The sequence below is a fragment of the Falco biarmicus genome, chromosome W (assembly GCF_023638135.1).
Source record: "Falco biarmicus isolate bFalBia1 chromosome W, bFalBia1.pri, whole genome shotgun sequence".
NCBI lineage: Eukaryota > Metazoa > Chordata > Aves > Falconiformes > Falconidae > Falco > Falco biarmicus.
In genome coordinates this window covers 23,972,485-23,985,011 of record NC_079310.1, presented here as the reverse complement: position 1 = coordinate 23,985,011, position 12,527 = coordinate 23,972,485, and the positions used below count along the sequence as shown (strand labels likewise).

The window sequence follows — 12,527 nt, the reverse complement described above, 5'->3', positions numbered from 1 at the left end:
TTTTTTTCTATAATTGCAGAGATATTTACAATAGCTTTTTCTAATTCACTTACTCCTAGCCACAGTCACCGAGCAGAAGAATGAAAAGCTGTAGGTCTCTCAATCAGTGGATTATGGTCTCTTTTATGTCTCTCTAAACAAGTTCTCAACCAGACTTTAGAAACTAATTATTCCATTACTGTAGTGCTCAGAACTAGTGCTCCTAAGGTACATATTCCTGCCCAATTCTTTGGTAAATTTTTTCTAGCCTTTTTCCCGCAAAGCCAATACCAGCCTTTTCTTTCTGGAACAGGCCAGGACTTTTGAAAATTCCCTCCCCAATTAATGATGTCACTGCACTTAGAATAGTTTCTTACTATAACCATGTTATTATTACAGTCAAATTTACCAATGCCTTTTGGAGGAGTACACTGCTGGACACATTTACCATAACCACTCTGGTGATCTGGAATTTCTCTATCCCATTCTTGTTGGCTATTTAAACTGGTATTGAGAGAAGTATTTCTCCATAGGTTTTGCTGAGATATTTCTGCTGGAACAGGGATTCCTGTAAGTGAGATTCCTTTCTTTGCATGTTCAGGGAAGTGTGTACAGATGCAACAATTTGTCTTATTTGCAATTTTCATTGCTCCCTCAATTAGTTTGAGGTAGATGTTACAGTCCCATGGACTATCCTGGTTCCTTTTGAGCAGGGGTCCTCAAACTTTTTAACCAGGGGGCCGGCGCGGATGCAGTGGCAGGCAGTCATGTGCGGCTGCTTGGTTCCCCCCCCAACCCCCGGCGGGGGGGTTCTGTAAATACCGGGGGCCGGATTGAGGACCCTGGGGGGCCGTATCCAGCCCACGGGCCGTAGTTGGAGGACCCCTGCTTTTGAGCATTGGTAACCTCAAGTAAAAGAAGACTATCAACCTATTTAGTTCATTCATTTCTAATTCCAGAAGTCAGTATACTTGTAAAGATACAATAACAATGTTACTATTCCTAATAATACAAAGTATAATAAAATTTCTTCCTGTATACAATCTAAATGAACTACTGATTCCCAATTTGTCCAGGTGCTTTACTGTTCATTGATTCCGTGTTAATTTCAGTTTCAGAGGTCTGGTCTCTCTTGACTTCCACCCTTCCAGAAGGGCACTCTTCACTCGAGTGTAGTAAATCCAAGAGTCTATTCCCTTTACCTTGATCACTGTGGGTGTGATTAATAATACCAAATATGGTCTTTTCCAGCATTCTTTCAGAGATTCATCTTCCCAGGTTCTGATATAAACTAGATCTCCTGGTTGGAAGGTATGTACTGGGGTGTCTAGATGTACAGGTGCTCTTTCGTTCAGGCATCTATGAAGTGACGATAGAGTATGCCCCAATGATAACATGTATTCAGTAAGTATCTCTTACTTTGCCTTGTTAGTTCAACATGGGAAAGCTTCTACCCATCCAGAAAATGTATCTATAAGTACCAGCAGATATTTATACCAATTACATCTTGGTAAGTCAGAGAAATCTATTTGCCAATATTCCCCTGGACTATGTCCTCTCTTAACTTGTCCTGGAGGGGGTCTTTTCTATATTTTTGGATTATTTCTGCAACAAATCAGGCATTGTTTTACAATAATATTAGCAAGCTGTTGCATTCTCGGCCCTACAGCATAACGCCTTATGCTTGCCACTATTGCCTCGGCTCCCATATGGGTTTTCTGGTGAGTTTTCTTTATTAATTCCCTCATTAATGGAGCAGTAACTATAATCCAGCGTCCATTGTTCACCATCCATTTTCACTTTTGGTACAGTTCAGAAGTTTTGCCAATTGATCATCCCTTTCAGAGTAATTTGGAGGCTCTCAATACTAACTTATCAATAGGAATCAAAGCTCCCATTATAGAATTTGATAGAGTTATTTGTTTTGCAGCTTCGTCTGCTCTTCGATTAACTCTAATTACATCTGTTTTTCCCTTCTGGTGAACCTTGCAGTGAATCACAGATAGTTCTTTTGGTTTTTGAACTGCATGTAAGAGTCTTAAAATTTCTTTCCCATGTTTGATTGCAGTTCCTTGTGAGGATAAAAGCCCTTGTTGTTTCCAAATGGCCCCATGAGTGTGTACTACCCCAAATGCACATGTTGAATCCGTATAAATATTTACTTGTTTATCTTCAGACAGTTCTAGGGCTCGAGTCAATGCAATCATTTTGGCTTTTTGAGCTGATGTATTAACAGGTAACGGCTTAATTTCTACTTCATTTTTCAAAGTTACTACAGCATATCCTACTTTTTGCTGCCTGTTGTCCATAAAGTTGCTTCCATCAGTGAATAACTCCCAGTCCAGATTCTCTAAGGGTATATCTTTCAGATCTGGTTGGCTGGAGTACACCTGTTCTATGACATGTAGACAGTCATGTTCCAACTCATTATTTTCATTAATGGGGAGTAGGATTCAGGATGGAAGTCACCTTCAAAGTGACATCATCTTGTTTGATCAGGGATGCCTGATATTTAATCAATCTGTTTGGGGGCAACCAGCGATGGCCCTTCTGCTCCGATACTGCCAAAACAGCATGAGGCACAAAAGCAATAATGGGTTGTCCCAAAGTCAATTTTCAAGCCTCTGTAATTAATAAGACCATTGCCGCCACTGCTCTGAGGTATGCTGGCTTTGCTCACTTCATCTAATTGCTTAGAGAAGTATGCCACCAGCCTTTTCCAGTCTCCAAGGGTTTGAGTTAGAACTTCTAAGGCCACATGTTGTTTTTCATATATATATAAAGTGAAAGGCTTACTCAAGTCTGGCAATCCCAGAGTGGGAGCCCTCATAAGTTCCACTTTTATAGTGTCAAAGCTTTTACAACATTCAGGAGTCCATTCAAGAATTTTTTGATGGCAGCATATTATAATGGTTTAGCAATTAGACTGAAATTTGGTATCCACAGGCAACACCACCTGGCCATTCCCAAAAATCCTCTTAATTCTTTCTTTGATTTTGGAGGAGCTATACGGTATATTGCCTCTTTTTGTTCTGCTCCAAATCTTCTCTTGCCCTGCAAAATCTCAAAACCCAGATATTCTACAGTTAGCTGAGCAATTTGTGCTTTTTTTTCTGTGATACTTGGTACCCAGCAAGTCCCAAGAAATTCAGCAAGCTAATGGTGGCTGCCTGACATTCCTGTTTCATTGTGGCTCCCAGTAGGATATCATCTATATACTGAAGCAAGGTAATCGAAGAAATCTTACCTTGCCAATCTTCCAGTTCTTTGGCCAATACATTACCAAACAAAGTAGGGTTATTCTTGAATCCCTGGGGTAACACATTCCAGCAGAGTTGAACTTTTCGTCCCGTTGTGTTTTCCCCTTTCAAACACAAAAAGTTTTTTGAGTCTCCTCCTCCAGGGGTATGCAAAAGAAGGCATCTTTTAAATCCAATACTGTAAAATAGACATTGTTATTAGGTAAAGATGATAGCAAGGTATGAGTTCGGAACCATGGGATGTACATCAACTGTGATTTGATTAATTTCCCTCAAGTCTTGCACCAATTGGTATTCTTGAGTCCAGGGGTTCTTAACTGGTAAGATTGGGGTATTATATTCAGACTGACACTCCTTCAATAGTCCATGTTGAATAAAATCATTTATTAGTGGTTCTAAACCCAAATGAGCTTCTAACTTAATAGGATATTGCTTTTTTTCTTACTGGTTATGGTCTGGGTTTTAATTCAGCCTTTACTGGTACTGTGTTCTTTGCTCTTCCAGGTCTGTGGGTTGCCCATACAGTGGGTGTTACAGCATCCAAAATTTCCTCTGGGATGTTTGCATCTACCCATTGTTTCTCCGTTAATAAACAGATTTGAGCCTTCCAAGCTGTTTCCTTTGGCAGGTGTAGCTGTATTCTCTTATCAGAGAAAGTTACCTGTGCTCTTATTTTACACAACAGATCTCGCCCTAAGAGGGGTAAGGGACATTCCAGCATATAGAGGAATTCCTGAATTACAGTTTTACTTCCAATTTTGCATTCCATCAGTTTTAAAAACAGTTTCAAAGCTTGCTTTCCCATGACCCCCACAACTGGCATATAGCTATTACTTAAAAAGGACCCTTACAACTAGTTACAACTGAATATGTCACTCCAGTATCGACCACAAAATCAATAGTTTCATTCCCCAGCTGAACTGGAACCCAGGGGATCAGCTCAGGAAATTTTAATATTGTCCCCTGGTCCTCTTCAGTCTGAATCTGAAGCCCCCAGCATAATCAGATCAGCTTCAGGGGTCTTTTCCCCCTTGGGGAATGGTTGTTCTTTTTGAACACTTGTTTTTCCAACATCTCTTTCCTTTACAATAGGCACATTGATTTGGCCCCATGGAACTTTCTAAAATCAATCCAGAATTCCAGCCCCAGCCTCTACCTCTAGCCCAGATATTTCCTCGATAATATCTTCAATGTCTTCCCTTGCCTCTCATTGAATTCCCAGCAATCATAGCAGCTAACAAATTAGCCTGAATTTTGTGATCTTTTAATCTTTCTTTTTTCTCTGTTTCATCTCGATTATTATATACATTATAGGCTACCTCTGTGATTATTATATACTTTGTAGGCTACCTCTGTCAATTGAGAGATAGTCATTCCTCCTACCCCTTCTATTTTCTGTAACTTTTTTCTTATATCTGAAGCCAATTGTCCAATAAACAACATATTAAACATTCTCCTATTAGTTTCATCTTCAGGATCTAAGTTAGTCCACCTTCTAGCTGCCTCACACAATCTCTCATAAAATGCTGAGGGATTCTTATAATTTCCTTGTCTAACTTCAAATAACTCTGACACATTCTTTGATTTTGGGACCCCATGTTGTATACCATATAAAATCAATTGCTGATACTGTTTAATTGTTCCCCTCCCAGCACCAGAATTTGGGTCCCATTCTGGATCAGTTTTAGGCATAAATCTGGCAGGATCATTGTTAGCATTTCGCCTCTGATTCTCTTGTTTGGCTTTTTCCAAAACCAATCACTTTTCTTCTGGAGTAAAAAGAGTGTTTAACAGTGTTTGCATGTCACTCCAGATAGGATTATGATTCAGCACAATTGATTCCTCTGATACATTTTATCTGGATTTTCTCTATACAATCCCACTGATTGTTTCCGATTTAATAAGTCTGAGCTGGTAAACAGGATATGTGCAAACAGTGGCAAACCTTCAACTCTCACTGCCTGCTGGAGTGGTGCCTGTATCACCAGGTGCTGAACCAGAGTTCTTCCTGAAATGGGAGAGAAATTTCTCTCTTCCATTTGGGGAGATTGTTCATCAGAATTGCTACCAGCCTCTTGTCTGATTGGCGGGACCAACAATTGTATATCTTCCTTGTTTCCCTTAATACACCCCTTCCCAATATCACAAGCCAAACAGCGCCTCTGAGTCTTCTTTAGTCCACTTTCAGCCAATGCATAGATACCATTCAGATCATTGTCTAACAATTTACATTTCTTCCTCATTTCATGATTATCATGCAAGGCAAAGAACAAACCAACATATGGTACTTCATCCCATTTACCCACTCTTCTACAGAAAAGCATTAACTGCAATATAGTGTTATAATTCAAAGTCCCATTTTCGGGCTGTTTCTCACCATTGTCCATCTTATACTTTGGTCACCATTGATTACAAGATCTGTGTAATTTTCTTTTAGTTAAGGGATCCCTGCCAAAATAGTTCCAATTTTTCAGGATGCATCCTAAAGGAGTGCAAAGGGGTATCTTGATGGAGGAACCAGAACCCATGTTATTTCCTAGGAAATTTTCTTTAACCAGAACTTCGTGTACTCAGCAAATGGAAGGTAATATAATTTCCCTTCTCAAGCGTCTACATACAGAAGTCAAAATAAGCTACTGCTGCGATCCTCAGGATAGAGTGACTTACAGAGAACAGACCCGAAACCCAGACTGGAAACAACAGATCAGAGCAGAATTTTCCACTCACCGAGGCCCCCTTGCAGTTCCTTAGCTGATACCTCATTAGGCTTGCATTGCACTATCATGTCACTTAGCGCTTGAGCACAGGAGGGAAACTTGGCAGAGTCCCCGATCAAACTGGTCAGTGTGCACTAGAGTCTGCTTCAGTCACCACTGTTCTTCAGGATAGCAAGACGATCCAGGCAAGGCTTGTCCCACCTGGGTCACCAAAAATTGTTGCCTCACAAATGGAGTTTGTTACCTGGTATGCAAAGGTGGTAAATCCATAAAGCTAGCACCTACCTCTGTGCAGACTTGCAATAAATGATATCTTGGCTCTGTTTGTGAGATTGGCTCTTTGCATGCCAGGTAACAAACTCCATTTGTGATACAACGGTATGAGCCTTAATATTTGGCTGTTGTCTTGCCTACCCACCCTCTGTTTACTGAATGAAAGGACTTCTGATCGAGTATGAAAGAAAAAATATTTTGTTTCATTTTTATGTTTATTTTAACCAGGTCTCAAATCAGACTGTACTTTCTGGCTTGTTTTTCAGAATGATATAATTGAAAGTGCTTCTCCTATTTTTGAGGAAGAACAAATTGGTGATTGGACGGTGGATTAATAAGTAGCTGTTGTATTACGAGAGTAAGAAGATATTTTGGGAGGAACTGAATTTTCACCCTAGTCTAGCAGCTTTGCTGCTCACTTAAACACAGATGAATGAAGACTCCATTTGGAAAATCGCCAGGTCAGCGGTCCAGAGCTGATGCAGGTGAGATGTTACTGAATTTGGGGGTTTTGTTTGTTATTTTTAGTGGGTAAAAGTAGTGTCCTTATTTTATAGATTTTTCTTATGTACTTGTGGTTTTATGAAGCTATTACTGTTTGTTTGTGGTTGGGGGTTTTTTTTGGTGTTCATTTTTTTAAAGATAATTATTGCTTTCATTATAGAAACTGGAATTGAAAGGATATACATAAATTTAAGCTGTACAGATTTACATATAAGAAGTACTGGTTTTGATTGGGATAGAGTTAAATTTATTGATAATAGGCTTGCATGGTGCTATGTTTTGGATTTGTGCTGAAAACAGTTCATAACATACTAATGTTTCAGTTACTGCTGAACAGTGCTTACAGTGTCATTGCCTTTACTCCTTCTCATGTTGCCCCCTCTCAGCGAGTAGGCTGGGGGTGCACAAGAAGTTGAGAGGGGACACAGCCAGGATACCTTACCCCAACTGACCAAAGGGATATTCCATACCATAGACTAACACTTCAAGGGGAAAATTTCTCCTTTGCTTATCTTGGAAATGCTGGAAAAAGTAATCTAGTCACCATATATTTAATAACTTGCTGTAAAATTTTAAATGATTTTATAGAAATTGATCAGATAGTAATTGTGAAAGAGTATCTCTCAAAAACACTTCATAAGGGTTTTTCTAAATGTATATAGGGATTGTTGCTGCATTGTGTGTTTCATAAATTGAACATTATGTAGAGGGTGATTTTTGTGAATGAAAATAGGTAATTTTATGTGCTGAGTAGATAATTTCACTTTTTGTCCTCTTAATTTAAAAAGAAAAAAATATTATTTTAGATGGCCACACTGTCTATTGTTATTAAATTTTATACTATAATTGGCAACTTCATTTTTCACCATGCAAAATTATTATAATTGACACTCAGATTTCTTTAGAGGCCAATTTTGCTTTTTAGTATTTCTATACAACAGTTAATATTTAGGTCTTTACTTTTTTCTGTATGAAGCCTGTTTAATCTTAACTGGGGAGCCCTTAATTTATCCTCTTGTCTGATTAATGTAGTATTGCTGTCTTTTTGATACACATCTCCAAGTTGTATACATTTGTCATGGTTTAACCTGAGCCAAGCTGGCAGCTAAGTAGCACGCAGCTGCTTGATCACTCCCCCACCTCCCCTGGTGGGATGGGGAGGAGAATCAAAAAAAGGTAAAACCCATGGGTTGAGATAAGAACAGGTTAATAACTGAAATAAAGAAAATTTTAATATTAATAGTTATAATAGTAATAATTGTAATTAAAAGGAAAAAGAAAAAGAGAGAGAAATTAAACCCAAGAAAAACAAGTGATGCACAATACAATTGCTCACCACCTGCTGACTGATGCCTAGCCAGTCCCTGAGCAGCAATCAGTGCCTCCCAGCCAACTCTTCTCAGTTTATATACTGAGCATGACATCATATAGTATGGAATATCCCTTTGGCTCATTCAGGTCACCTGTCCTGGCTCTGCTCCCTCCCAGCTTCTGTGCACCTGCTCACTGGCAGAGCATGGGAAGCTTGAAAAGCCCTTGACTTAGGGTAAGCACTACTTAGCAACAACTAAAACATCCCAAATCTGAGTTCTTCACCTGGTGTGCAATAGCTGATCCACACACAGAGCTAAGATATTTGTTTATTGCATATCTGCGCAGAGATGGGTGCTAAGTGGTAAATCCACACAGCTAGCACACCTTAATACATGGAAAAATGTTTTATACACTTTGAGCAACTGTTATCAGTTCTTTTATAATTATGTTTAGTCACCCTTATTCTCATTAGTTCTTGCAAGCCTTGTCTCCATTTAAAGGTACAGTATTCTCTCTTTTCACTTCACATGTTCTATGAGGAAGGGGGCCTTGTTAGTAGGGGGCTTTCTTTGCCTGAGGGTGGATCTTTTAGTATGCCGATTATGATAGTTCACACACAGTTCCAGTAATTTTCTGTTTGGTCTCATTAACCATTTAGTTCTCCTTGAGCTTATTTTGTTTTCATTTCTTAGCTTGACTATTGTGGCTATTCCCTCTCCCAAGGCTATGTCTTGTTGACTGTTCCTAGGGGTTGATTAACATCCTTTGTTTTTAAAATTCTTTTGACCTCTTGTTTTTTGTTACATATATTTACATATTTCTTTAAAGTAAATAGTTTTTCTATGAACATCAGTGAGGTATCAAAATTATTCTCATACTAAATCCAACACACAGCACTCTACCAGCTACTAGGAATAAAATTAACTCTATCCCAGCTGAAACCAGGACATTATCCACCACTTATTCCATACCAATTATGTCATTCCAAGGTCCCACACTTTCCAATGCATCCCAGTCAACCACCATCACCTTTCTGGTCCTTTGTTATATATATATATATATATATGTGTACACACAGATAACATTCCCTTAGTCTATGGGCCATCCCTATAAAAGTCTATTCAGTTCATTTGGTCCATGACACTGGGATCCATCTGTCATAACAGTCTTTCAGGACTGGAAAAATGGCATGTGGTGTTGGATTGTTGCATGCTGAAGCCACTTCTGGTTCCATCACCGCTGCTCTTGTCTTGTTTCATTAAAGTTCATTTTTTGTTAATCTGGGTGATTTCACTGTAATACCCTTGGTATGGCATATAGCCACCATAGAGGTGATAATGTACAGTGTTAGGTAGCAATCAACATCACACAATTTCATTCACTGACTGTTCTGTCCCAAAATCAAATGTCTTTGAGACACACATGTAACTTCCCCATCCTCCCCCATTACCCACCAAGTGCTCCCAGGCCCTTGAACAAAAGCAATGCAACAAATGGGTTTCCCTTAACCTGAGGCAGGAATGACCCAGACTGTTTTCCCCAGCATGTTTTTAAGCTCCACTACAGGAACTTTATCCCCCTCTACAGTACGCAAAAGCTTTGACTGGGCAGGACCAGCTCAGGTAGCAGATCCTCTGGTATTAACCAACCAGGTAGCCTTTGCTAAATGTGTATCCCAATGTTTGAAAGTTCCACCACTCATTGCTTTCAGTGTAGTCTTTAACAGTCTGTTACATCGTTCAATTTTCCCAGAGGCCGGTGCATGATAAGGAATGTGATATACCTACTCAATACCATGTTCTTTGGCCCAAGTGTCTATGAGGTTGTTTCAGAAATCAGTCTAGTTGTCTTATGCAATTATTTTTGTGTTACCGTGTTGCCATAAGAGTTGCATTTCAAGGCCCAGGATAGCGTTTTGGGCTGTGACATGGGATATGTTTTTAGCCATCCGGTAGTAGCTTCCACTGTTGTTAGCACATGGCACTTGCCTTGGCAGGTCTGTGGGAGTGTGATATAGTCAATTTGCCAAGCCTCCCCATATTTATATTTCAGCCATTCCCCTCCATGCCACAGAGGCTTTAACCGCTTGGTTTGCTTAACTGCAGCACATGTTTCACATTCATGGATTACCTGTGCAATAGTGTCCATGGTCAAGTCCACCCCTCGATCCTGGGCCCATCTATATGTTGCATCTCTTCCTTGATGGCCTGAAGTGTCATGGGCCCATCAAGCTATGAATAGTTTACCTTTGCGTTGCCAATCTAAATCTACTTGAGCCACTTCAATCTTGGCTGCTTGATCTACCTGCTGATTGTTTAAATGTGCCTCAGTGGCCCGACTCTTGGGTACGTGAGCATCTATATGATGTACTTTTACAACCAGGTTCTCCACTGGAGCAGCGATATCTTACCATAATGCAGCAGCCCAGATGGGTTTACCTCTGTGCCAATTACTTTGCTTCCATTGCCGTTACCACACCCACAGGGTATTTCCCACCATCCATGAGTCAGTACAGAGGTAAAGTATCGGCCATCTTTCTCGTTCAGCAACATCTAAAGCCAGCTGGATAGCTGTCACTTCTGCAGACAGACTCAATTTACCTTCTCGTTCAGCTTTTTCTCCAACTTGTCGTAGGGGATTCCATACAGCTGCCTTCCACCTCCAATGCTTTCCTGTAATATGGCAGGACCCATCAGCAAACAAGGCATATTGCTTCTCATGTTCTGGTAATTTATTATACGCTGGGGCTTCTTCCGCTGATGTGACCACCTCCTCTGGTGACATTCTGAAATCTTTGTCTTCTGCCCAGTCTATGATCACTTCCAAGATTACTGGGCAGCTGGAATTTCCTCATTGAGCTCACTTTGTGATCAGTGTGACCCACTTACTCCATGTAGCGTCAGTTGTGTGATGTGTAGATGAGACCCTCCCTTTAAAAATCCAGCACAGCACTGGTAAACAGGGTGCCAGGAGGAGCTATGTCTCGGTGCCAACCACTTCTAAAGCAGCTCAAACCCCTTCATAAGCTGTCAGTATCTCTTTTTCAGTTGGAGTATAGCAGGTTTCTGATCCTCTATATCCCTGACTCCAAAAGCCCAAGGGTTGACCTCGAGTTTCCCCTGGTGCTTTCTGCCAGAGGATCCAGGTAGGGCCATTCTCCCCGGCTGTGGTGCAGAGCACATTCTTTACATCTTACCGGCCCAAGGGCTACTGCTTGATCTATCTCTCATTTAATTTGTTCAAAGGCTTGTTGTTGCTCAGGACCCCATTTGAAATCATTCTTCTTTCAGGTCACCTGATAAAGAGGGCTTACAATCAGACTGTAGTTTAGAATGTGCATTCTCCAAAACTCCACAATGCCTAAGAAAGCTTGGTTTTTTTATTGCTAGTTGGTGGAGACATAGCTGTTATTTTGTTGATCACATCCATTGGGATCTGATGACGTCCACCTTGCTATTTTATTTTATTTCCTGTGCAGGTCCCTTGACCATACTTGGGTTTATGACAGAACCAGCTTTCAGAAGGATTTGGACTATTTTCTCCCCTTCCTCAAAACCAACTTCTGCTGTATTGCCCCATATGATGATGTCATCAATGTATTGCAGGTGTTCCAGTGCTTCACCCTGTTCCAGTGCAGCTTGGATCAGTCCATGGCAGATGGTAGGGCTGTGTTTCCACCCCTGGGGCAGTCAATTCCAGGTGTATTGGACGCCCCTCCAATTGAAAGAATCTGTGGCCTGAACTCTGCTGCCAAAGGGTTGAGGAAAATGCATTTGCACTATCAGTAGTGGCATACCACTTGGCTGCCTGTGACTCCAGTTCATATTGAAGTTCTAGCATGTCTAGTACAGCAGCACTCAATGGCGGTGCGACTTCATTCAAGCCACAGTAGTCCACTGTTAGTCTCCATTCTCCATTAGGCTTTTTCACTGGCCATGTGGGGCTATTAAAGTGTGAATGGGTTCTGCTGATCACTCCTTGGCTGTCCAGTGAAAGAATCAGCTCCTGGATGGGAATCAGGAAGTCTCAGTTGGTGCGATATTTCCATCCTACTACCTCATGTACTGTCCATGGTCCTGCAGGTAAAACCACAACATACCCTGTGGTATGTGCCCAATATATCCTCCCTCTTGAGCAAAAGGGCGCTTACTGTTAATAGAGATACAGGTCCATATGGCTGGGGAGTTAGGATCTATCCTTGTCAAAGTGCTGGACCAGTTTCTCCACAGCCGAAGATGTGGGAGGAAGAGAGATTGTCTTTCTATTCCTGGAGTAGGTGAGCAACTTCATCCACCACCAGTGCTGCTTCGTCTCTCCAGCTCATTACTGCCAATGAATTGGTATACAATGATGGTGCACTCCATAAAAGTATCTGCCACGTGGGTCAATGTACATTGAACTTTGTCTGGATCTGTGGGTAATTGCATGTTGTTCTGGTCATTATAAATCATCTGTAGCATGGCTAATTCCCTCAGGTACT

The 12,527-nt window shown here is 40.8% G+C and overlaps 1 protein-coding gene across 21 annotated transcripts in view; it reads left to right on the top strand.

The window, feature by feature from the left end:
- Positions 1-12,527, top strand: part of LOC130141871 (spindlin-Z) — a 101,118-nt gene that overhangs the window by 63,672 nt on the left and 24,919 nt on the right. For 20 of the 21 annotated variants that reach the window (XM_056323135.1, XM_056323133.1, XM_056323121.1 and 17 more), the window contains one exon: positions 6,496-6,714. In XM_056323135.1, coding sequence (XP_056179110.1) covers positions 6,663-6,714 — 52 coding nt within the window. In that variant the 5' untranslated portion in view covers positions 6,496-6,662. Of the gene's footprint in view, positions 1-2,886; positions 5,824-6,495; positions 6,715-12,527 lie in introns of those variants that run through there. The other variant, XM_056323137.1, reaches the window with a different exon arrangement.